Raw genomic sequence first — 27,022 nt, 5'->3', positions numbered from 1 at the left:
GCAGAAAAATAAAAATAAAAAGCTCCCAAACACTATGCTTTTATGAGGAATTACAACTTTTATTAGTTTATGACAGTTAGGATGAAGGAAAAGACCCAAAAAAACCAACTGTGAACACAGCCTCATGCCTAACTCAGGACACTCTGCACTGAGGTAGATTACTAGAACTACAAAAGCGTATGTAGCACGTATTAATACAGCACCATCACCTCAAGAAAAACAGCACCTGAGCATAAAATGCATTGGAGATGGCTACCAGTACCTGTGGAGGTAGGATGAGTTGTGGCTTTCTTCTCTAAGCTGCTGGGTAGTCTATCTGCTTGAGGGGCTGTTGTGCTGCCAGTTGTGAGCTTACTAAGGTTTAGCTTTCAGCCAGTTTCTTCAATAGTAGTAGGGCAAGGGCTGTTAGATAGAAACAAGACTCTATAGCCAGTTTAGAAATTAACTTCTTTAAAAAAAAAAAAAAAACTTTTTCTTCAACCTCCTAGTCCTTCTCTTGTTACTCTCGAATTAAAATGATTAATGCAGACTGCAAGGTTTAAAAGCAGGATGCTCTTTGCAAAAGTATCTGTAAAGTATTTTTCATTTGTAGCTTGCTTTCTTAAAAGCATCGTTTGAGCTTGCCCCTCTTGCAGCACTGCACCTTTAGGGCTTTTCTTTCCATTAAGGATTAAAAACACACTGAAGTTAACAGGGGGAAATGTACCACCTACAACAGGAAAACAAAGTGGGCTTTTTTTATTCTTAGCTTTTACTCAAGCTTTTGTAGAAATAAAATCATCTAGCCAGGTTTCTTAATTTTAATATTTAATAATAAATCTGATACAATATTGAAGTATAGACATTCTAAATTATTTCCTTAATAACTTCAAATGTGTATTACTAACATTAAATCTTCCCTATCATACATTTCTCAAAGTAGTGTTAACAAGCTCCAGCTGTCTCAGTCAGCAAAAAACGTGAGGATTTAGCTGCCTACGTGCTCTGCTATACCCAAGGTGCTGCTTGAACTTACCTCTCACACCTGTTAAAGGCCTTGGTTTTGTTACAGATCTGTAAAGAATGTGCTGAGGAAAACAGGCAATGAGGGGGAGAGTTTAGTTTCTTTCTGCCTTTATTTTTACTCCTGAAGTCAGCTTCTGAATTAAAATAAATGCACGGTGCTGAAACCCTAATCTTGCTTATTACACCTCATGGCTGTTCTTACCTTACCACCTCCCTCTCTGGAAAACATGCTCTGCAGGCAGAACAGCTCTTCTACTTCAATGGTGCCTGAAGAATTAATGGCGTGGCCTGATGTTTTGCACAGGCCTGCGTATAAGCCATTTCTCTTTGAAGGACTTAAAACAGGAACTCATAGCAAATGAAGTTGAGTAGGCTGAGAACATTTGATGAGTTAATGAAAATATTGTAGAAACAGCTTCACTGTGTGGCTGTTTCAGTAAAAACCGTGCCATATTGTTGGAAACTGTTCAGTCTTCAGTTTCAGTAATTTATCTTGAAAAAGAAATAAGTCACTCTTGTAAGGGAATTTATACTTAACGCAGAGGAGTAAACCCATAAGTAAAGCTCAGCAAATGCCCTTTATATTTAAAAGTTACAGATACTTTAACAGTAGTTAAGAGAAATGCACAGCAAGGATTTAATTGCATACATGAATATTCTTTCTTCTCTATATTGTAATGCACCTTTCTGTCCTACTGTGGTGATACAGCAGGATTGCAAAGTCAACAGAAAGTCTGCTAAGGCATTGCCCTTGTGAACAAGTTTTATGATCTTTATGCTACTTCTGTATGATGTCAAGTTTAGGGAAGCATCTGAGGAGAGTGGCTGAAGCTTATTTTTGTATTTGCAAGGATTTGCACTGAATGAAGAATGAGATTTATTTTGGAGGCTAAGCTAAACTGAATCAATGGATGCAAAGCTTAAAGCAGCTTTTACATTAGCAAAAGTGAATCTAAATGTTCCTATGAGCATGCTGATTTTTATAGCAGGCTTATTTTATTATAATTATAAAGAAAAACATTTCGTAGCGCTCTAATTGTATGTTATTTAAATCCTACATTAGTAGGAATAGTCAAGAGAATTTAACAGTACTCAGGGAATAAGCTGTTCCAGGCAAACATTTCTAATGCATCAGTGTTGCAGTTCAGTTGTCTTCTGTGTCCTTAACGTTTCATAATTTTATCTTCTATTTATTTTTTTCCTAAAGGAAAATCTGTTGTGATTTAGTTTCACTTAGTTTATGGTATTTTATTGTCGTATAACTGTATTTTATTGTTGATTAGTGCTTTCTCATATTTTTTTTTTTCTGTTTGAGAATTTACCAGTCTTGACGCAGTCAAAAGAAGTGATTCTCCCTCTATTTAGCACTGATTTGGCCTCATCTTAAACACTGTGCAGTTTTTGCATAGGATATTAAGATCCTTGATTGCATCCAGAGGTGGGCAGCAAAGCTGGTAACAGGGCTGGAAGGCATGTCCTATGCGGTGAGGCTGAGGACACTCAGATTACCCACCCTGAAGCAGAAGATGCAGAGCACTAAGCTCACTGTTCTCTGCAACTCCATTAGGAGGGGAAGTGGAGAGGGAGGTGCCGAGATCCTCTTCCCAGGAGCATGGAACAGGGGAAGGGCACAAAGCTGTGCAGAGGCTCACACTGCTTTAACTTTTGGTTAGCATTGAAGTGACCAGGACTTTGGACTAGATGATCTAGGAAGACCCCCTTCCAACAAGACAGTTCTCAATTGTGTCCTAGGCCGCTCCCATTTCGGTAGTAACAATGAAGGCCTCTTGTAACAAGACCTAAGGAAGCATGATGGTTCTGTGTGGGTTCTGAGTTGGTCATTTGGTTTGTCTGTCAAACCAAAAGTCTGTCATTTGGTTTGTCTGTCAAACAAAAGTCTGTCAGATCAATCATTCTAAAGCAGATGGATGATTGTGTCAGACAGAATTTAGTGAGTTTAAGGGACTGTCCTGTATGAGTAAGAAGATTCTATGGGTCAGTCAGTCTAAGTAAGTCCATTCTAAGTCACTTGGATAGATTTTTCTCAGTCAGTTGGTTCTGAGTTAATTAGTCGGTTCTGAATTGGTTGAGTGGTCCATTGTAGTCTGTCAGACAGTGGGGTCTAGGTGAGATAGTCTGTTGCAAGTCAAATGGATGATGTTGGACAAATAGTTCTAAATTGGACTGGTGGTTGTGTCTGGCAGCTCTTAGTGAATTGAATGGGATGTTTTGTATGAGCTCAGCAGCTCTGAGTTAGTCAGTTGATTCTGGGTCAGAAGGTCAGTTCTGAGTGAATCAGATGATTTTAAATCAGGCAGCTGACAGTCACTCAGTCATTCAGTTCTAGGTTGGTCAGTTCTAAATACCTCCAACAGATGGTTCCGAGTTTGTCCACAGGAGAGCTCTAAATCGGTTGGTTCTAAATGAGTTGGTTGGTTCTATGTTGGACTGTTCTAAATGTGTCATTAGATTGATTCTAAGTTGGCTCTGAGTCAGCCATTTCTAAGAGGGTCCTATAGCCTCTTCTAAATTGGTTGATTTTAGGTGAGTCACTGGGATTACTACAGGTGAGTAGGTCACACTGTTCTAGATGAGGCGTTTACTTTCTGAAGATAGCCATCAAAAGGATTTCCATTTTGGTGTGTATTTAGATTTCTTACTTTTGTGACTCCATTGCTGTCTATTTAATATAAACAGGCTCTCACAGCTTTTATCACACTGTCTAACTGGTTTGGAGCAAATTGAATCAAATGTGTTAACAGCACCATTATTCACCTTTATCTGCACTACACAGCTCTTCATAAAGCTGTGGTCTGTGTACCTTTTTGATCGCTAGCAACACAGAGATAAATTTGACCCACAGAGATGAGTTCCAAGACTGCTGATCTCTTTTCTCCTTAGTATTGCTAAGTATACTAAGAAGTATACTAGCAAATATGCTAGTCTAATAAGGACATCTAATCATTTAAAGAGCAAATACACCACAGAGGCAGTAATTGTGGGTATGGCTGTATCTGTCGCACAAAGCTCTGCTGATCAGCTGAGCTCCCTGCTGAAATCACTTTTCCGTTCAGTACTAGCTGGCTTCATCATGTTCATTTCTGCCGGCTTGCTATCAACCATAAGAAACCAAATCACCCGGGGCAGAGCACCCGCAGCGGTCCAGCAGCGGCCTTCCCGTCGAGCTCCGCGCCTCAGCTGCGTGCCGGGATTTGCAGTCCGCCCGCGCACCTCCGGCCTCTCTCCTTCCGGGGGCGGCGGTCTCCCGTTGGTGCGGCTCCTGCGTCACGGGAGGTGTGTGTTGACTTCCCGGTCGCGCTCCGGGACTTCCCCGCGGCGGCGGAGGCCGGCAGCGCGGCCGGGCCGGGCCGGCGAACGGAGGCGATGGGAGCACGAAGGGGCCCGAGAGGAGAGCGCGACGGCCGGCGCTGCCCCTTCGCCGAGCTGAGAGGCCGCTGCTGACCGCCTGGCTGGCCCGAGCGGGGCCCGGAGAGGTTGGTGCTGGGGAGGAAGGGCTCCTTGGGGGGGCGGCTCCGGCCGGCCGTAGTCTTTCCCAGCAAGTCCTTGCTGGGAGAGCCTGATGCACCGCCTCCGCCTGCTTTCGTTTCGTGGGTAAGGAGTGCGTGGCACGGGCTAGAGGTAGCGAAGGAAGTGGGAGTCGGCCTCGGGTAGGCGTTGAAGCTTGTCAGACAGCTGCCTGTAAACCCGGATGAGTTGTTATGATGATGGGTTGCATGGGGCCCTGGGCGGCCTCGTCTGGCGGGGCGTCCCTCCACACGGGACGGGGACGGCTTTAAGGTCCCGTCCAACCCCAGCCGTTCTGTGGCTTTGTTGGTGAACAACGGGGCAAAGGCAAAGGAGAAGAACAATCTGAGGTTCCTGGTGCAAGATGTGAAAACAGAAACACAGTAAAATGCCGCAGCAGATGGGAATGCAGGCTGTGTTGGGCTGGAAGAAGTAGAAATGAGTACTGGTGTAGCAGCATGTAACATTGTCAGCTGTGGAGAAATTATGGCTTAAATTCCTCGAGCTTCACCTGGCAGGGGAATGAATCTCCTTAAGCAAGTCACTTTTCCATGCTAGGCCTGACAGGGCCCTGACCTCGTGCTTGATGTACAGCTCAGCAGCCCTGCCTGGGGCAGGCGGTTGGGTGATCTTCAAGGTCCTTTCCAGCACAAGCTGTTCTGTGGTTCTGTGACTCCAGCAGCTTGTGGGTGTGGTGAGCAGGTCGGGCTGAAAGCTGTCCGGTGAGCAGAGCTTTGGCATTTCTTGGAGAATACTTTCATTTCCTTTGTCTCACACTGTGTGCATGCAGTGACAGCAGTGTACAGGGAGCCAACTCTGGAAAAGGCAGAGTGAGGGAAGAATGGTTGTCATAGCAGTCTTCTCTGGGCTTTAGAGGTCAGCTGCTCCCCTGGGACAGAGGTGTCTGTGCACTAAGAGAAACATTTAATTTCCTGGATATTGGTGTGCAATACTACTTATTGGTAGGTATGTGTATGCTACAGTTTTTCCACAGAATTCAGAACAAATCTAAGTGCAGTACTACATTTAGCTCCTGAGATGATGTCCAATAGTTTTGTCTTTCATATATCGTGATGACCAAACCAGCAACAAGTGCTTGAGATGAGGCTGCACAGAGCCCAGTGGGACGGCTGCTTCCCTCATCTGCAGGCAGTGCTAGGCCTGATGCACCCCATTAATAGCTACATGGCATTCTTACTATAGAAAATGGTAGATGATCATAAGATTTGACAACACTTTTGTGGAGGAAACAATGCTGTTTGGGAAGGGAAGCGTAAGTAAATTGAATGTTGAAAGGCATTCACTTACAACTTCCTGTTAGCAAACTGTGTTCAAATGATCATGGTTGTTCAAGGTGATGAGACGTAAGCCTGAAAATGTTAGAGAATTACAGGATGACCAAGGGCTGTCAGTACAATTCAGCTGAACTCTCCTTTTTATTGCTGCAACAGGTGAGGTGTTTCTGGTTGAGTTAATGCAGTTACACAAGGCTTTCACAACACCTTATCTCTGAACATGTGAACTTACAGAGTATGAATTTATCTGGCAGTTCAGTTGAGTGGGAGGAAACTTATGATTGGACGCTAGGGCTTATCTCAGGTTTTACAAAAGGTGACGTTTTTGGAAAGCGAAAGCAAATTGACCAGACAACAACCGAAAAAAGCAACCTTCTTAGTTTACTAAAATGTTGATGTGCTTGTTCTCTATAGACATTTTTAAATAGGAAGGAGAGAACACCAAAAAATATCTATTAAAATAATAATGTTAGTGTGAGAGCATACAATTCCCTCAGTAGCCTTTGAATATACTTATGTTTGATGTTAGAAAAGTTACAGCCAAAACACGTATTGCCCTTTCTGGTCTTCCTCTGGCAGTGTTGCTTCTGATGAATTTCAAGATTAATTGTTTAATAGATTGATTGTTTAATAGACAGGATTATATGATGGAATGGCCTCAAATGTCAGAGGACAGTATTAGAATACAACTCCATTTTCTTTTCTGATAGTTGGCAGGGAAAGTGGGGAGGGACAATGTTCATGAAAAGGTGAACTGAATACATTATGGTGAAGGTGCATAGCATTTGCAAATTAGCAGTGAAGTTAATGCCAGGTGAAAACTATATTGCATCCAGATGTGGAGTCTACAGTACAGGAGAGATGGGGACCTGTTGGAGTGCATCCAGAGGAGAGCCACAAAAGTGATCCGTGGAATGGAGCACCTCTCCTACGAGGACAGACTGAGAGAGCTGGGGCTGTTCAGTCTGGAGAAGAGAAGGCTGCAAGGTGACCTGAGAGCGGCCTTTCAGTATCTGAAGAGGGGCTATAAGGAAGAAGGGGACAGACTCTTTAGCAGGATCTGTGGTGATGGAACAAGGGGAAGTGGCTTCGAGCTCAAAGAAGGTAGATTTAGGTTAGATATAAGGAAAAATCTTTTTCAGTGAGAGTGATGAGGCACTGAAAGAGGTTGCCCAGAGATGTGGTTGCTGCCCCGTCCCTGGAGACTTTCAAGGAGAGGCTGGATAAAGGTGCTGGGCAACATGATCTAGCTGTGCATGTCCCTGTTCATTGCAGGGGAGTTGGGCTAGATGGCCTTCTGAGGTCCCTTCTGACTTTAAGGATTCTATGATTCAAAGAAAGAAAAATGTATGAAGTGCTGTTGTTAGAAAACAGGGTTTTTATTATTTCTCTTGCTCTTGTGAGAGTAGATGATTGTTTATTGTGGAAAGCTTGAGATTTGAAAAAATTTCCTGTGGTTCCTCAGGAAATCTGGGCGTATGCTTGAGCTCAGGCAGATTTCATGACAGATGAACTACACTTATCTGGTTTGAGAGTGTACAGACAGTAACTGCATTTCCTGAAGGCAGCGAAGTGAAAATAATTGGAAGGTCTCACTTAGCTAACATGGTTTTGAAGGGCGTTGAGTGTGCTGAAACTGCAGAGCTGAGTCCTTGTCAGCATGAATTCTCAGGGAGGGCTGTGGACTTTGTCCATATGGAAGGAAGGATAAGCAATGCCCAAAGCTAGCAGCTGCTGGGATGCATGTATGCAAAGATTTTGTTATAAAATTGGAGCAAGTGTCTGTTTAAAAAACAAAAACCTGTTTCTGTAGAGCAGACTGTTCAGGACTGGAATTGCAGAGAACATGAGCTCTCAGATGTGAAAGGATGGATGCCTGATCTGTTGAGTTGGCAACCCTACCTATGGAAGGGAGTTGGAACTGAGTGAGATTTAAGGTCCCTTCTGACCCAAGCCGTTCTGTGAGTTACAGTGCACTCATCTCCTCCTCTGTTACGGAGAGGCAGCTAATCCACTTAATCAGTACTGTGAATAAGCCATACTTATTTCAATCTATTTTAGCCCTATTTAATGTGTTGTTATTGTGATTGTCCGTACACTTTTTATTTCTGGTGTTTTTATTCTGATCTATACTTAATGTATTTCCACAGTTAACATTCTCCAAGATCAAATTGATGCTTGTTCATTTTCATTATTGAGCCTTCAGTATTTAATCTTCCTTCCCTGTTGTGATACATTAGCATCAGTAGACTGTTAGTAGAGTGGCTGTTTCAGGAAGCCATGGAAGCCATTTTATAGGGTTTTCTTCTGCAAACAAAACTTCAGAAGAGGGTTAAAACTTTTCATTTTGTCCTTACGTGCCATTTTCCTGCAGAATGTTGTTCATTTTGGGTGATCCTTTGTGGAGCCCGGAGTTGGACTCCATGATCCCCATGGGTCCCCTCCAACTCAGAATATTCTATGATTCTATATGCTCAGGAGAGTGGAAGTCTTGCTTGTTAAAGTGTGCCATACACCATGTGGAGTTTTGGTGCTAACTGCAGGAATTCTGCAGTTCTTTTGCTGGAATGTCTTTCAAAAGGAAAAACATTACTAACCTTCCTGAAATTAAGGTAGGGGCTGCAACACCCTCATTCAGGGTTTCTGTAGATCAAATATATCTGTTGAATTAAATGTTTTATTTTTATGCCTATGTGCACAAACACACCTTTCTTTATAAGTCAGGGTAAAGCAGTACAAAGTCATACTATATGTTATGTCTGGAGGCTGTTCCTACTGCCGTTGTGAAGCCAAACTCCTCAAGTCTGAGAGGTAAACAGAGTAAAACAGTTCATAATCGCAGTGGCCCAGAAAAAGAAGTCAGGAAAATACCTTCTTTAATTTTCTTTCATTTGACACTTGGAATTATTTTGAAAACTGTTCTGTTCTCCTTCAAAGCACAAGAAAGGGCAGAATCTGCTTGAAACTAGGAAGAATTTTGTGTAATCCTGCTTTTACTGTCTCTCCTCCAGTTCCAAGGATGAGGTGGGGGTTTCAAACTACAGAGTCTGTGCAGTGCTTTGTTTGCTATCAGAGCCTTTGCATCCTGAAATTCATTTGAATGGTGTTCCTCATATGTAAAGCATGTTGTATCCTTAACTGCCTCCCACGGCATTGCTGACTAATATTTGTAAGGCTCTGCAGAGAGAAGGGCTGCGTTTCTGCCAACTATTAGTAAGAAATGGGAAAAGATTCTTATTCTCAAAATATTGAACATGTTAAATCTAGAGAACGTGAATTATTTCATACGAAAGCTAATACTGCTATTCGTTTAATGCTTTTATTTTATGAAATAAAGATGAGAGTCCTTTGAAATACGCTGTTTCATGTGCAGATCATTCTATAAATTATAAATGTAACACGTGCAGATATGTACTGGGGAGACCTTTGTGATGAAACGTGTAGTAATTGGAATTATAAAGCTCCTTTAAGTAGGCTGAGATGGACATCAATTCTAATCATAAACATGAATAGCATGATATTGCATATTACTTTAAATATTTTAGTGGAAAATCTCTCATGTTAAATGTTTGCCATAGCACAGATTATCTCACGCACTGGAATTCCAGACGGCTCCAAATTCACTCAAGCGCTTTGGAGTGACAGCTGTGTGGCATTGGCAGCGGTGCAGATGTGTGTAGCTTTGGGCTGGAGAAACCAAGCAGAATAAAAGGCAGAGGTCTGCGCTGCCACTCAGTGAGCTGCTCTGCCCTGCTGGATGCGGGGAGCCCTCACCTGTGCAGTAACCTAATTACATGGAGTGTGTCAGAAGGCTCTTCGGTTACCCTCCTGCAGGTCATATTTTGTAAGTAATGTAGTATAATAGCAGAAAAACCAAATTCTGATTCCTATCTTTAAACAACAGAATGAAATGGCGAGGGATTTCCTACAGATAGAATCCCTTTTGTATTAAGTTTTGTTTTTAAGGATTTCTCTCCGTTGATTAAATGCTAATCCCTGACAGCACAGCAAAGTTGTGTGAAGTGTTTCACAGTGACCTTTACAGAACTGCTCATCTTACTGTTTAATAGCCAGGCTTGTTCTTGTATGAACTTGTGTCTTGTCCTTTGAATACGAGCTTAGCAGGCACAGGAGAAATAACTTTGGGATTTGTTTTGTGTGGGTTTTTGTTGTTGTTGTTGCTCGTCTTCGTGTTATTGGCATGAGTGCAGTGCTGACTTCATTGTATGCCTTGTAAAGCTGGAACAACTGCACTTTTTGTCACTGTAGCACTAAAATATGAAGTGTGGATGTTATGGTTACTTTATTTTTTCATTGGTTCTGTTGAAGTACATGCAGTGTGAGTATCTGAATATATTCTTGACTGCAACTGTCGAGCTTCCAGTCCAAAGAAGCATGTTTTGTGATAGACTTCAATTAATAAACAAAAGCTTTATGGTTTAAAAATCCCACTGTTCCTTCTGAATATTCGACTTCCTACATTTAAGCATATGCACTATGTGCTGCCTCTCTTCCTTCCAAAATTTACACGTTGTCCAATCTCTTCTTTAGGGGGATGGAAGAAATTGTCTTTCCCAATCTCACAGAAGAATTTCTGTACGGTGGAGGCCATTTGTTTTCTCTTAGCGTGCCATAAGAGCAGTCAAAATGTCTGTACCAGCTCTTTCAAAATGTTAAACTTATGCACTGACGTGCAGAAAAGCATGTGTTTTAAACCCCTTTGAATGTTGTGGGGGTTGATTATCTGTACTGCAAGTAGCTTCCAGTGCTGGTTTAGAGGGTAGTATCAGAGGTCCAGAGTTCAGTAATACTGTAAGCTAAATGAGATCTCTTATAGTGAAGATCAGTGTAACTAGTTCTCCTGGTGGGGGCTGTTCAAAGGCATGCTTGGATTTATGAAATATTTGTATATGCTGAGTTTACGACTTGGAAGGCTTGCTCTTTTAGAAGAAACCAGCTGGTTTCATTATGTTCATTTCTTTCATTCCATCATTTATGTTAGCTCGCTATCTAATCGAGAACCAAAGGATTTGTTTGGGAGAGCATAGGAAATTACTTTTGATACTATTAACATCCTTAATTTGCTTAAGGGTTGGGGGAAATGTGTTCAAATACTGTACAGTGTTCATTAGTATGGCACGTAAAGAATCTTGGTAACTAAATCAGTATTGAATGGCTTTGAACTTGTTTATGATAACAAGTAACATTAAGGGGAATGCTGTTGGGACTTCTGTCTTAAAGGCTGGAGTCTAAGATAGCATAGTACGTGTTGTAATGAAAGCTCAGTGTAATGATTATTTAGTATTCGTCATCCAGGTGGGTTTGCCTAATGATGGACTGATGGCTGCCAGTTTTTTAGACACGTGTTGAGACAAATCATGCCACTAAGCATGCTTTAATTCACATGTTAAAGTTGTATTATAGAACTTGGGAAGTGTATAAATATTTGCATTCAAGAACAGATCAAATTTGATACCTTCCTTTTGGTGTACCTGTGCCCAAGAAGCACAATTGATTTCCTACAACTGTAACCTTTTAATAGAGGTCAGTACTGACTTAGAAAAACTCTAATTAGACATTGCTTTGAAGTTCACGTATTTGTTAACAAAGCTTATTGGATGACATTACATTTTAATAAAAATGAGGAGCTCGTAAATGTGATCAACATATTTGTATAAAGTAACAGTGAAAGATATTTTTCTAAAATAAGATATAAAATGGGTCTCAAGACTTCTGTAAGATTAAGGTGAGACTCGGGATGAATTTGTCTTTGTGGAAATTTTACTCACGTCTGTCTTTTTAAACAGGTATCATGGAGGAGTTGGTGGAGGATGACATCTGTATTTTGAACCATGAAAAAGCAGACAACAGTCATAAGAGAGATGGGGACATTCCTGTTTCAGCTTACAGTGGAGATGAGTCTGTTGCTTCCCACTTTGCGCTAGTCACTGCATATGAAGATATCAAGAAGCGGCTAAAGGAGACAGAGAAGGAGAACTCCTTTCTAAAGAAAAGAGTGAGAATTTTGGAAGAGAAGGTAAGAAAAAAGGCAATAACAATCTTTACCAAGAAACAAATGGGCTGTTACCTTTTGTGAGTTTCAAATTTTACAGTGTACAGAAACTCAAAGTTTGGTAAGGCACACGTTCTACATGAATGCCTATATGTGGAAATATTTTTTTCACTGGGGCAGAGAAATGTAAAGGACAAAATGAGCAGTACTTTGTACTTTGAGGGCCAATATAAAAACAAGGGGCAGAGATGCACTGTTTTTGACTTGGTTTCTCATTCTTTCTTTAAATTAAGGCCTAAAAGAGGAGATACTCAAAGTTGCTTTGGTTTTGTATTTGTCTTATAAAGTTCTTAATTTTTAAGGAAATACTTACAAATTTGTCATGAACATCTGTGGCAGTTATACTAACTGCTTTCAAAACAAGTCTGCAGGAGAAACAATTAAAAGGATAGTGTGATAGTCAAAAACAAGAACCAGGCTTGAGATACCGGAATTCACAGATGGCTTTTGGTGCACTGTCATGGATGATTTTTATTTGTTTTTCTGACATATCAATGTTTTTTCTTGTTTTTTTTTTCCTAATCTTAGAACAAATGCAATTACTGAATTTTGTGATTTTTTTTCTGTATAATAAACAAAACTTCTTATTTCTCATCTCATCTTAAACTTGCAGCTGCTTGGCTCCCGTCTGGAGGAGGAATGCAGTTCAGTTGGACGTGAACAAGTCAATAAGGCATACCAAGCCTACCGAGAGGTCTGCATTGACAGAGATAATCTGAAAAGCAAACTGGATAAAATGGTATGTCTTTTAAAGTAAGGATTTAAATACAAGTGAATACAACATAGTTTGTAGATGTTATCTGTGGAATGAATTTTTATCTGCTGAATATCTGAGGTAGTTGTTTTATCACTCCTTCAGGTGTGTACTTGGTGCTGCTATATGTTGGAGAAGCAATACTGTTAAGTATCTTTATTTTCATACAGGGCTAGGCTAAAAAATAATCAAAGCAATAATTATCTGATATTTAGAAAAAAAAGTAGAATTGTCAGATGTGATAGAAGAACATCTTCTCTTTTTTTCTTTTCTGAAAATAGACGAAAGAAACTGCAGAATCCTTGAAAAACTTGAATGAGCAGTTGCAGTCCAAAGAAGTGGAGCTCTTACAATTAAAAACTGAAGTGGAAACACAGCAAGGTACTCAGTTACTCTGTCTTAGTATACTCTGACTATTTTTAGTGGTTATATTACAAACTAAGGGTATTAAGAATTTTAGTTCTCTGTAGTGCTTAGGTAAAGAAGGTGAAATAGTGTACTTTAAGTTTGTATTGTCTTGTAAATGATGACCTGCATGTTAAATTCACCAGAGGTGAGGAGCTCCCATTGTAAAGACCTAAGGCTATTGTGTTCTTGCATTGCAGTTTATTTTAATAATTTGAGAAGGATGAACGACTTGACAGTTTTAATAGGCTAGTGACGTGCATCTCTGGACCTCACCACCTTTTCATCAGTGGAACAGAAGTATAGTACTTCAAGTATCAAATACAGCAGTCGGTATCGCTTCCTCTGATACCTGTAGATGATCTGGGGTAGTGCTTTGTCTTGCTGTTGGGGTATGACAGGTAGAAGATATTTTATAGCTGTAGCTGCAATGCACTTCAGCTATTTAAAGGGCTGGAGGATGAGGAAGGGTAGATAAATGCAGCCTGCAGAGATCCTGCTGGAAAGCAGGAGTGGAAACAAACTGTGTACTTTGTCAATTCCAAAAGCCAAAATCCACATCTTGTTACTGCCATTGTTAGAAGTGCTGTTTTGATGATGGGTATGTAAGATAAGACATAGGGGAAAAAGTTTTATATACTGTTCCAAGAAAAGAGAACAAGAAAATGCTATGTGTGTAAGGTTAAAAATATATATCGGGCTTCAGATCGTGTACAAATGCAGACATTTGAAAAGATCTAAGTATTGCAGTACTTAGATTGCGTTACTTTCCAAGCATGTGATGTGATACTTCCAAAGCATGACTTTGTGCAGTTGAAGACTGAGGTTTTTCTTTCTGTTGTTCCCTCTTCTCTAACAAGCCTTCTAAGACTGGTGAGATGCTAGGATCATCCTAGGTTGCTTCTTAATAGTAACTACATGATTTTATTTCTGTCTAATGAAGACTTATGTAACTTCTAGACTTTCCTTCTGTTTTGATTGCGTCTTTTATTTTTTCTATTTGGAATTTCTTGAGATGCAAACTTTGGGGAAAAAAAAAATGGGTAAATTGTGTAACAGTATTAACCTGAGCAGAGGCTAATGTTTTCAAAGCATTGTAAGAAGTGTGTAAGTTGGTATATACCATATACCATTTTTTGTCATTAACTGGTTTTTACATTTGCCAGGATTAGGCTGTCACACAGGGTATAGACTGGTTGAGGTGAAGCCATATGTCTATGGGAGTCCTTGAACTGGGACTAAAATCTATTTGTTTGTCTTTTTTTTTTTACAGTTATGAAAAGTCTGAATTGTTGTACTCAGACCAGCTGGGAAATAGAGAAGCTGAACAGTGACCTGAAAGTGCACAGTCTGGAACAGGATCTAGAGAACCTCAAGCAAGAGTGCAATAGCCTCAGAAAGGAATTGCAGAAATATAAACAGAAGGTATTTTCATTCTTAAGTATTTTCTGTATGAATAGTTTTGACTTTGTTACAGCATTACTTTGAATACCCTTTTTTCAAGCAAAATAAAGGGTAAATAAATAGATGCAAAGAATAATTGAGTGCAAGATGAACATCTTCGTAAAATCAATCTAAATTTTCTCATAGGCTGTCTTAGTTCTGGAAAGAGTGCACGTACATAGGGGAGGTTTCCCAGATGTTACAATATAACAACAGAAAGAAAAGCTCATTTCTTTTATGACCCCTTTAAGATCAAAGTGTTTTATGCTGATATTTTTCTCAGGCTAATTTTTTTTGAAAGTTTGGGCAAACTGTGGGCATTAAAAAAATAAATAAAAAGGCAACAGTGGAATGTTTGTATGAAAAGCTGACGTGAGCTTTGTGTAAGGAACTCTGGCACTTTTCTTTAGGATAATGTCATGAAGTTTGCTGGGAAGGCAGTTTTTTTTTTGGGGGGGGGGGGGGGGGGGGGGGGGGGGGGGGGAGGAAGGGGGGTTTGGTAACAAGATTCAACCTTTAAGCTACACTGGAAATCCATGCCAATTTTGTCAAGTTCAGTTATTTTTAGTTTGCTTTCGTTTGTTGTTTTGTTTTTTTTTTTTTCCCTTCTTAGTACATGAAATAATTTAAAGCTTTGTCTGCATGAAGAAGTCTCAGCTTGTTGAATAATCTTTTTGGTCCGGCATATCTTCAAGGGTAGTCTTTCACAGTTACAGGGGACAAAGCTGACACTGTAAGCTGATTGCCCTGGTCAAGGTTACGGGTGAAAACTGGATTTGGTAGTTGAGGGTCTTACCTTGAGTTGTCCATAGGAAATGGGTGAAATAGAGGGCACAATAGGATCTGAAATCTGAGGCTAGAAGAGACTATTGTAGTGCCAGAAGAAAATTGGGAATAGAAAGAACTCTAAAATGTGAAGTACTAGAAGAGAATGGAACTGGTTGTGCAAGTAGCTGAAAAGTGTGAGGGAACCAGTAGAACTGTTCAGTTGCTTTGTCTTATACCTAACAACTCATTCAGACATGGAGGCAAAGATCTGTTAAGCCTGAGGTAGGATGATGAATTTAAGATGACAAAGCAGGAACTAATGGGGTGGAGTTGATAGTTTGCATAAGAAAATTAAAGGAATATCTGAGACAGAAAAGGCAGTTCAAGATAAGTATCAGTGTCTGCTCTTTCCCCCTCTTGTTCACTGCTGTCAGTCTTATGGACAGTAAAAAGACCTACACAGGGGGAGAGGAGGGAGTGGCTGTGGAGGAGGGATTGTTTGGAGAAAAGGGCAAGATAAAGTTTTTTTAACCAGTACATTTTCCATCAGGACTTGGAATGAAATACAGGTTTCCAGAATTTTACCAGTGCCTCTTTGATGCTCTTCTCCCCTGTTTTAGGAGCAGGTGGCTGTTGTGAGGAAATCACTGTATAACATAGATGTGGTTAGGATCTCAAAAAAGAAACGCTAAGCTACCCTAACAGTAATAAAATACAGTAAGGTAAATAATTTAAGATAGAAGACACAAAAATTGGTGCATGCTTTAAGTATTAAGTTTTATAGTGGCAGTCTTTAGGACTCTGCAGTCACAATGAAATTATACAATAGATTTAAAGGATTTAAATGTGATTGTTTCAAGAAGCTGGCTTATTTAGACTCACTGTGATCATAAATGATTGTGAAATTTTGTTTCATGTACTATTTTTGAGTCAATGTTCGTGGTACATAAGACTTAGAAACAGAATCCTTGCATGGCCGTTATCCTGCTTTCTAACAGGATTTGTTTCAATTTCAAAATGTTTCTGTAGCTCTTTTTCTTATGGGCACATTCACACTACTACAGAAATGTACTTTTGAAGCAAATCTCCTAATAGTCACTGCATACTGTGCCTTGCATTATGGGGCAGTCTGGAGTGTTAGATTCCTTTTTGATGAAAACAGGAAGATGCACCCCAACTTCTTCTGGGTATTCAGAGACTAGACATAGCTAGTTTTAAGAAACATCCTTCTCCCTTGCTGCCCTCAAAGCACGTATAGTTGGAGCATTGGGTTCTCATCTGAACAAGATCTGATGCCATCACAGTTCAAGCTTACACACAGACACATACATACATCAGTTGTCTTGTCTCAGTTTTAGTCTGTTGTTCCACTAGGTGGGGGTAAAGCACGTTACTTGGAAGGTACGCAAGGTGTTTTGTTAATCTTCATTGCTGTTGGTGGTTGTTTTCACTTAAATCTGGTATTATTTTAGACATTTTCAGTAACTTGTAAATTTGGAAGATGTACTTAAATTTCTGTGCGGTTTTGATGTCCTCAGGTAGTTTTATAGAAATAACTGAAGATTGTAGATTTCACTGTGAGAATTAATGTTCCTGAAATGAACAGAGTAAAATAGCATTTGTGAGGAATACTAGACATAACTCTGAAATAACGCTTATGCCAGCAGCTTCTGTTCTAGAGAATAAACAAAAGGAAAAAACTCTCTTTTAGTGTCATTTCTACTTGACCCTTTTAACTACTTCATATAGAAACCAAAAACATTTTCAAGTGTAGGGTAGTATAGTGCAACTGAGTTTTTTAACAACGAAATTGAATCTCTAATGAGCAGTAGGAAAGTCTTTAGAAGCAGGGAGAGGGAAAATTCTCAGGGGAAGTACAGAAATATAACAGTAATGACAGGTCAGCATTTTTTTTTCAAAACGAGGTGCTACTTTCCTTTTTAGTGTTTTAATTCAATTCATTAACATTTTCAGATACATTCTTTTTGAAGCAGATATACTTTATTTTTTGTGTGAATATTCTTGTTCAGGTTTTGCATTGTAGTTGATGCAGTGTGTCGTACATCATATTGATGAGTTTCTTGAAGTTTTAATAGGCCGTCATAAAACAACAGTAACTGATGCCAAATTCATTACAGCTTTGGCTAGAAGGAATGGTAGAAAGGGAATGTGAAGAAAAGGGATATGAGTGAGAACTCATCTCAGGTGAGGGTCTAATAGAAGCATAACTGACGAAGCAAGTTGCACTTTTGATTTGTTAAACACTCCTCTTAGCTTCTGTGAGGCTGCTTGCATCACAGAATCACAAGAAATGGTGAAGGTTGGACAGGACCTCTGGAGATCATCTGGTCCAACACCTCTTGCTCCTAGACAAGTGACACCTAGAGCTGGTTGCTTGTGAATTTGTATTACAATTTAAAACAGTCTCACAGACTTGAGGGATAAATTGTGTTTTATGATAAAAGTAACGTATGGAACTGAATCTACATTGAAAGAGTTTGCTCTGATTTAAAGGTCTTTTTATCCTGACACACAGAAAGAAAACTGATTACTGTTCTCATACCTAAACAGCAAACTCTTTGGAAGTCAAAAGTTTTATGTCAAGTCTTTCTTTCCAAAGAAGCGCAAATTCCAAGGACTCAGCTGTCACAGTAAATACTAAAACTATAGTGGTGGCTGGTTTGAAGCACTTTGTCTAATCGTATAGGGTCAGCATGTTGTATGATTACCCATGCTGTTTTATTAATGAATTCGTGAATGAGGAATGCTTTCACATAAGTAGATTGTTTAGCATTTAAAGTGGAAATTCTTAGTAGAACTCTTCATGCTCATTTTGAAAACTGCTGTAGCCAACACAAATGAAAACTGCTTGTGATGTTTAAAATTAGCTAACTTGTAGGTTTATTGCAGTATTTTCCGATAGATTTGAGCTCATTGTTAATTTTCTTTGCTCTCTTCATTCTGTTATGCAGGACCAGGACCAAGATGAAAATCCATTAAATGGAGACATTCTTCAACGGCAAGCTGTTCAGAGGTATGAACATCAAGTGGCTTTCATCTTTTATACTTGGTTTAGGGGGAGACAGTTACATGAGTGAGTAGATATTCTTACAGCCTTTTCAAATGTGTTAATTCAAATAACAATCTAATTTAAACTCCAGGCATACTCATTTAGAAAAACCATTGTCTTTTTTTTCCCTCACTCTCTGTGATGAATGAATGTTGTCTATGAAGTCCAGAATGATGAAATATTTACATCTTCAGACTCTCGTGGGGGGGAAAAAATGAAAATGAAATTCTCTTGGATTTAAAACTCAACTTTTTAATAATTGATTCAGTTGATGAGTTGGTAGATTATTTTCCAAGTCTCGTTTCATTTTTAAAGAATTTCTTCATTCTCCATATGAGGAAGATTCTGTTTACCTATGTGGTGGCTTCAAAGTTCTGGCTTAGTTTTGGAGTATACATTTCTAATAGGAGCCACGTTAAGGGATTTTTTTTTTACCTGAGGTGACGTTATATGAGCTATGCAAAAAGAAATGGTAGTTTTCCTGATGATTGCTAGTGTAAGAGGAAGCATTGTTCTTATTTTACGGCCATTTAAATAAGGAAAATTTGTGCTTATGATAGTGTCCTCTGTTATCCTGTGTTCAGTATGTGTTGGGATACATTTTGGAAATCTGTATCCCCAGTATAGTATATGTATATGTACCCCAATATAGAATATTGGAAAGTATATATATCACAGAATCTGAATCTTTAGGGTTGAGAGAGACCTTTGGAGATCATCCAGTCCAACTCCTGCTGCTAAAACAGGTTCCCTAGAGTAGGTTATGCAGGAAAGCACCCAGGTGGGTTTTGAATATCTCCACAATCTCTCTGGGGCAGCCTGTTCCAATGCTCTGTCACCCTCACAGTAAGGAGGTTTTTCCTTGTGTTTGTATGGAACATCTTCCTGTGTTTCAGTTTGTGTCCGTTGGTCATTGTTCTGCTACTGGGCCCTTGTTCTGCTGAAAAGAGCCTGGCCCCAGCATCTTGTCTTCTGCTCTTTAGGTTATTTATAAGCATTGATAAGATGCCGCCTCAGTCTCCATTAGGCTGAACAGTGCCAGGTCTCTCAGCCATTCCTAGTGAGGGGCACGTTCCAGGCCTCAAATCATTTTTGTGGTCCTCCTTTGGACTCTCTCCAGAAGTTCCCTGTCTTTCTGGAACCGAGGAGTCCAGAACTGGACATGGTAACATCCTTCAACTCTTTATGCAAACAGACAATTCATGACTGCTTGTAAGTTCCCGAATGTTCTGCCTCAAAGAAATGAAATACTGTCTCCATCTCTATATCCAGTTATGCCTATTCATGTACTTCCCCAGTTTTCCACAAGAGGGTAGAGTATTCCTTTCTAATGTCAGGTTGTTTAGAGGAATATCTTCTTGCTTACTGGGCTACTGAAGAGATCAGAGAGGGAAATCAGTCACTGAGAAAGAACACTGTAGTGTATCTGTAGATATTTCTTTCATATGTTCTCTGGTGAAATTATGATAACACTGTACACACTCTGCCATTTGCACTCTCACTTTCTCTCGTGGTTTCTGCTGGAGCTTCATAGTCTTACATGTCTGAAAAAAGGTGTTAGCTCAAGGTAGAACAGTTCTCTTTGATCCTACAAAGAAAATTTATTTCAAGAAGTCACATTCAGGTGGCAGCTGTCAGAATTCACATATGTGCAGCGTAGTGTTTACTGTAATGTGATATATATGTATATATAAAATGAGTATGTAGTGCTTTTGGAATACCTAAGTCCATCTGAAAATCTGCCAGGTAAATTAAAAAGAAAAGAGAAAACCCTGGAAAAAAAAATTCCTATGTGCAACATTTGTTGTAGCAAGCAATCACACTGTTTATGAGGGATAGAGGTATTTGCAGTTTGTTAACATTGTGGAAAGTGGTTATTTCACATTTGTCAGCAGCCATCTAATGCACCTTCAAATTTTCAGTTTGCAAACTTATTTTACTGTAGATTGAGTTGTAGTTGTTCTATAATCTTATATAGTACCTTTTAATTTTTTAAGGTGATTATATTATGATTTTCAGGCTGGGGATTGTTGGCAAAATATTGGAAATGTTTTGTGTTTCTGAGAGGTGCACAATTCATACATTCTTTTGCTTTTACTATCATAATAATAGGGAGAAAAGATCAACTTGATTAAATTCAGCTTTGTATTAAAAAATCTAGCTTTGTATTAAAAGAAAGCAAGAACAACAAAGAGCATTTGTGGCTATAAGTTTTTGCTTTCCCATAAAGTGTAGAGTGGGCAGAACACACAAGCACGCGTGGGAAGAGAAATTATAATATTCAAGGTTTACATTATGTGTTTGAAGGCAGTACGGGGTAAACGTCCAAACACCTGGGAGTCCTTTGTTATCAGTCTTTGCAATGAGGTTATAGGTCAGTACCTACAAAAAGTGTGATTTACATTGAATTTTGTTACTTAACATCCCTCTGCAAGATCCTCTAAAGGAGCTGAACTTATGTTACAAAATTCCTTCCGGATGGTGCTGTTGTGCATTTACCAGTTTTATGTATAAATATAGTTAATTATTGGAGTTTTGATATAACTAATATTTGATCTTATTTTTGAGGCTTTTTAAAATGTGATTTTTCTTATTAAACATTCAATGCCAAAAGGATCCTGCAGTTAAAGGCCTGAGGTTTCACTAAACTACTTCAAGTATAAAGATGGATTTTCTGGTTTTCTGTTCATCTTCAGTTTCTTACTAGCTAATTATTTGAAACTTCAGCATTGGAACAGTGCTACTGTTGCTAAATATTTCCTATCGTTTCCTATTCAGATAATGAAATTAGTCTCTAATTTTTATCCTTTCTGATAAAGCAGTGTATTAATATAAATTAGGTGACTTGAAGCTGAAACACTCTGCTGAATTATTGTGGTTTGATCTGTGTGTGTGTGCTCTCTGTATCTCTAATATTGAGTCGGAAATCATCATAGCGAAGTGAATGATGTAAAAACCCCAATATCCATTTTTGATTGAGTATTTAAGACTGTGATCAATTCACGTGACCGTCATAACATATGATGGTATGTACAGTCATTTATCAAAAGGCATTCAGAGTTAATAGCCTACCTTTGCAATTTAGTGTTCATTTACTACATAATATATATTATTTAATGTATGTAATTATAAAGGTTATAATACACAAGGTTTGTTCACTTTATGGTAATCATCAGAAGTGCTCGGTTCACTTTGAATACTGGTACCCTCGTAAAAATGGGCAATATATGTCAGGCAAAACCAATTAACAGTTAACGCTCAATGAGCCTTAGAAATGTTAGTAAGCTATGGAGGTGCTCCAGAGATGGCAAGTATTTAATGTTGAATTTTTTTTGTTTTGAAAGTGTGCAGCAAGCATATTGGGAACTGAAGAGAGAAATGTCTAATTTGCAGCTAGTGACTGAAGTGCAAACTGAGGTTCTACGAAAACTGAAAACAAACATAACAGCGACCAAGAAAGGCAAGTCAGTGTTTGCAGTAACAGACCTTACAAAAACAAATCGCAGATCCAAGCTGTACCATTTCAAAAAGAAGCTAGCTATCATATCTTATCAGAATCTCATCAATTGAAGTTGATAAGCTAGGCTATATTATGGTTCCAGCCTACCCATTTTCTGCTTTTGCTTCTGTCTTATACTGGTCAACTTCACACATAAAGGTGTTGCTGATGTGTTTTTCCTTCAGTACTGTATTCTGTTCCCCTTGTGGCTTTTTTCTCAGTCAAGTGTTGCTTATGTGCACAAGGCTGAGGTGTTAAGTTTACTTGTATTTGACCTTTTACCACAACTACTTCATATTAAAAATATATATATATATTTCAATTGCTGTCTTATTTTCCCAGTTTAGCATTTTCCCAATACAGTATTAATTTGGGAGCATTTTAAAATTAGACTTTTAATACACTGAAATTCCATTATGTTTGTGTATTTTGTTGGCGTTCTGAAAAGTTGTATTTTCTAGCAAACTGCTGTGCAAGGTGACTTTCTGACTGATAGTACAAAACTGTCTTATTTCTTCTGCTACTTTGCAAAAAGTTTAGGGGAGAATAACTTCCATGAGCAGTTTATCAGATGTTTTTTCCATTTCATATGTATGTTTCTCTTGAGCCAAATGCTTTACAGGAAGGTTCTTATTTGTTGAGGCATGACTTATTGAGATAATCTAACAGACTGATGTTTTTCCCTTGCTTGTGTTGTGGTATTTACTGTGTTCAGAATACAGAAGATGCTGGTCAGAGAAACTGAACCTGAGTACTGTACATTTGTGACAGTCTCGAGTGTCCCTTTTGTGTTTCTAAACAGCTTTGGGCTCAGTGACCCAAAGACAGGATTCACCTCCAGGTAAATGGCTGGCTGGCTTATCTGTGGCCCACAGTGATTAATGATAATTCTCTGGCGCTTGGCTGATAAATTATTAATATTTTCAGAAGTGCGTAAGAGTAGGTGGACAACTTTAGTGGAAATGAAAATTGTTTTTTGTATACATTGTTCATTAGCCACACTAATAAATGTAATGCAGATACACCTATGGTGGTATTTGTAGAAAAATATTGGCTTATGCTGAGCAGGGGTAGAATTTGCTTAAAATATCTTTGTAGCGCTTAGCTATTTTACCATAAACAAACCAGTTGCTGCTATAAGAATATTTATCAGGGATGAGGGAAGCTTTCCATTATTTATTATTACTGATTATCAAATTTTATGATTACTGATTTTCAAGGTGTGTAAAGTGTGCAGAACACAGTGCATTGCTTTGTTTTTGATGTTACCACTGTCAGTTGACATTCAGATTCTCCTTGCCTCCCTACATAAATAACAGCTAACGTCAACAAATGTGTTTCTGCTGATGGATTTTTTTTTTTAATGCTTTTGAAGGCCTTTTCTACAGAACACATGAAGCTCAGCCTTAATTTCTGCCCAGTGCCTTGCAGAGTACCTTATAGCAGGTTTAACATGAGCAGAATTAAGATCAAAACTGAAGTTTCTCCTTTGCTGAGTAGTGTGTCTGCTGAAGTGTTTCAGGTATCTCAAAAAATTGATAGTGTAGAGGGATCTTCACAGAACTTCTCAAAGGTACCAGCCATGAGTTGGTGTGTTGGTCATCGCTACAATACAGATGGTGTATACTCTGTAATCTATTTGCAGTATAGGAAAACACCGTGGGCGTGTTTTCTTTTTGCTGTCAGAGATTCTCATCTCTGTTCTTTGCCAGTTACGAGGCTACTCTTTAATTTGAACACTGCAAATATTTAATTTTGACTTGTCCTAATCTAAGGAATCATCGGAAGTAAATTATTCCAACTGTTCCACTCACGGTGCTGTAATACCACAGAATTTTCAATATGGGTGTGCCACTTCAAACAGCCAAAGTATCTGAAAAATTAATGTAAATATTCTAGAAAGTAAAACCTACTTTGTCTATAAATGATTGATTACGACCATTTTTCAACCAATGAAGTACTGTAGTAGTACTTGAAATGTGCTACAGTAGATTCCATTCTCCTTAAGCTTCTAAAGGTTACCGAAATTTGAATGGCCTTTTAGACCTGCCAGGATGAAGAGGCTAAATCCAATTTATCACCATCTCTTTCAGATACAGTGTCTCTACTGTTGGCAGGTGCCTTTGGCTGACATTTGCAAGTTGGGTAATATCCTTTAATTTTTAGTGACAAGTTGCAGTTGCATACTTCAACCAAGATGGTGGCTCTTCTTTTTGTTCTTTCAAGAACTAAAGATACAAATCACAGTTCTTACTTCAAATTCACAGCTATTCCGGAAAAGTACCCGTGAGTTTCTTCAACTTTAGGTATCATTTTTCTACTCCATTGAGATAGCACTACAAAAACATGACCTGAGCATTTTTGTCTGTCTGAACAGGCAGATGTATATTGTTGCAGCTCTTTCATTTCAGGTAAATTTCATTGTCCTATTTCAAAATCCTCCCCTTTCTAATGTGGTTAAAGACTCGCTTGGAATTTCAGATGGCTGAATGTCGCAGTCTGTGGCTTTACTTTCAAAAGTGAGACAATACTGGAGTACAGGGAACCTGTGAACGTGCATTTCCTCCTTCTGCTTCATGGCCTGTGAGAATTCAGGTTCTTGGCAGCCTGAGAACACAACTTGTTAAAAGAATCAGTAAAGTAGGAAGAAGTGTGCTCCTGTGTAAGCAACATTCTGAATTGGTCGATTTTTTCCAAGCACGTGGAAGTCCTCTGTTTCAGCATTCATTCCAGTCTTGTCAAAAAAAATTCTTCAGTCCCCCGGTGTTGAAGTGGGGAATAAGAGTTGGTGTTGGGTATATTTAGACATTGTGATTTGAGGATCTCTGGTTCATCTCTCAAACTCTGACTGAAGAAGTTAGTATATTCACTTTGTAACATTTAATTAGTAGTTACTAAAGCAAAAGATGGTTTGAAAATTTGTAGGTTGAAAACCTGGGCCTTAACCTACCTGCTATACTGTTGTACATTTTAGAGTATATGAAAAATGCACTAAATAATCCAATGTAATTTAAAAACCTTTTAAAATCTTTTTCAGCTGCCTCTTCTGCACCAGTACAGTGTGTTGAGTTGAAGAATATTACAAGGCAGAATCTGATGTCTGGGGTAGTGTATAAAAAACTCTCCCAAAGCGATAAAGTACACTGCAATGCTGCACCACCCCCTCTGCCGGGACATGTGAAAATCCCATCTGAAAGGGTGATTCTACAAGCATGGACAGATGAGGGACCCATTCCAGTTGATGGTGAAACATTTCAGGAACACCATTCTTATGGAAAGAGCTCTCTGGAAGATAATTCCTGGGTATTCCCAAGTCCTCCAAAACCTAATGAGAATGTGTTTTGGGAAACAAATAAGGTTTTGTCAAACTGTCCAGCAGATTACCTGGATCAGTGTAATCAAAACTGTCTGCACAAAAACTAAGCAATTTTTAGAATGAACTGTGGCATTTTAGAATGATTCTGAATAGGCACCTTACTGCTTGAACTTTTGAACAGGTAATTAAATTGAAGTGTTTTTGTTTTTTTTTTTTTCTAGAACAGAAAACCCTGTCTTCCTCTGCTGTAAATCAGGAGCAAGTTCCTTGAAGTTAAAGCTGTGATGGTATAATGTGAATGAATCTAGCATGGGGCTTAGACAGTCTTGTATTGCAGATGGCATATGTTTCCAAAAGATCACAGCAAATAGTTCTTGAAATAAAACAAAATTTCATTCTGTATTTGTTTGCTGTTTGTATGTTTTCAGGAAGGTATGTGGTATTGTTAAACTTGTAACAGCTCTGAGCTTGTTTCTGACAGGTTTGGGATTCAATCCAATGAAGATTGGATTATCTCTCCTACTCTCCTTTCAGTTAACTTTCTTACTCCTATGGTTTAGAAATCCTTTTTTACGTGATTTTCATCAAAAAGGTGAGATTTTTTGTTACAATTTATTTATGTGAGATGGTGGCAAAGGAAGAATCACTTGTAGGCTGTCCTGTTTAGGACACACAGTTTGGGGCATTATGAATTAAAAGAGGATCATAAGTAACGCTGCTGAACGCAGTGACTCCTAACAGCCCAGTTCCCCGTGTATTCTCACTGTGGGAAACTGCCTGAGTTCTGCACACAGCGGTGCCTGCCACAGAATCATCCTGTTCATGGTGCACTTATCCTTACCGTGCCTCCTTTGCACTCCACCAGAACCTTGACTTTTTATTTGTGTGGTTGTTAAAGCTACTAATTTTTCTTTTATTAAGAAAATAAAGCCTTAATTTAATTGGATTAGGTGTTGATGGAATAATTGTTTTGGTATCTTTAGTACTCCATTGAGAACTGAAGTTACTCAGATTGTGATTGCTTTGTAGACTGCGTGTCTGAGTACTTTGTTGGGGGTCTCATCTTTAGGCCAAGAACTGTTTTTAGACAAATACAATTTATGCCTTGTTTTTTAGAAACTTCTGCTTCTTTGAGTTTAGTATGACAAGGTTTAGCAAATGATTTGACTGCTCAATACTTTGAAGGAAGATGCTTTGTATTTTAGATCCATGATGCTTTTAACCTGTAATGAGCGGGAAGGTGGTACTAAGAGTGTTATATACAGATGTGTGTGAGAATTAAGTATTCAACTTCATGGGTCCTACTTAAGATCAGTGTGATTGAAAAAAAAGAAATAGTAATTCTGCAGCTGTTCAGTAGCAAATTACTTAAAATTGCCTGAAAAAGCATGGGGAAGCTATGACTGTGGCATAGCCATTGTAATAACAGGCTGTAAAGGTGTTACTTAGGCAAGTTGCTACAGGATCTGTGTGGTTCTGGTCACTTTCTTCCCTGTGGAATAAATGCTTCACATGATGCCCATCTTCTCCTGTTTCACTTTGTCTATTAAAGTTGAAAGAATGCCTTTCGGATACCTTCTACTGTACTAGTGAACAGCATACATAAATAATGTTTCCCATTCACCAGATACTGTTTTTTTTTTTATCTTTCTATTAACTTGCTCACGTATAGTGGCTTGTCTGTGATTAATGGAAATGGTGTCAGATGCTGGAATTTATTCTGACCAATGAACACAGCTGACTCAGGGGAGTACAATCTCTTGGAAAGTAATAGAACAAAACCCAATATGCATAAAACAAACCCAAGTCACTAGGCTTTAGCTGATAGAACCAACTACCTGTGTAATAACAAAGCAGCAGGAAGCATTT

General features: G+C 38.9%; 1 protein-coding gene across 2 annotated transcripts; it reads left to right on the top strand.

Moving 5' to 3' along the window:
- The first annotated feature begins 201 nt into the window (after positions 1-201).
- AZI2 (5-azacytidine induced 2) lies at positions 202-26,670 on the top strand. Of its 2 annotated transcripts, none has more exons than XM_046931514.1 (8): positions 202-270; positions 11,633-11,862; positions 12,512-12,637; positions 12,934-13,033; positions 14,331-14,482; positions 18,241-18,302; positions 21,683-21,798; positions 24,875-26,670. In XM_046931514.1, exons 1-8 carry the CDS (start codon positions 249-251, stop codon positions 25,258-25,260), a joined length of 1,194 nt encoding a protein of 397 aa, XP_046787470.1. In that variant the 5' UTR covers positions 202-248; the 3' UTR covers positions 25,261-26,670. The 2 variants fall into 2 exon arrangements, with proteins under 2 accessions (XP_046787470.1, XP_418759.5); XM_418759.7 differs by lacking the exon at positions 202-270 and adding an exon at positions 4,463-4,499.
- Positions 26,671-27,022: the final 352 nt, after the last annotated feature.

The sequence above is a fragment of the Gallus gallus genome, chromosome 2 (assembly GCF_016699485.2).
Source record: "Gallus gallus isolate bGalGal1 chromosome 2, bGalGal1.mat.broiler.GRCg7b, whole genome shotgun sequence".
In the NCBI taxonomy this organism is placed as follows: domain Eukaryota; kingdom Metazoa; phylum Chordata; class Aves; order Galliformes; family Phasianidae; genus Gallus; species Gallus gallus.
This window is presented reverse-complemented; position numbering and strand designations above follow the sequence as displayed.

What these genes read in the sequence shown, in the direction of transcription:
- AZI2 (XM_046931514.1), top strand. Translation starts at nt 249, where the DNA reads ATGGCTACCAGTACCTGTGGAG. An exon ending in TGAAGTGGAAACACAGCAAG is followed by an intron (nt 13,034 to 14,330) that starts GTACTCAGTTAC and finishes TTTTTTTTACAG; the next exon opens with TTATGAAAAGTCTGAATTGT. An exon ending in CAACGGCAAGCTGTTCAGAG is followed by an intron (nt 18,303 to 21,682) that starts GTATGAACATCA and finishes TTGTTTTGAAAG; the next exon opens with TGTGCAGCAAGCATATTGGG.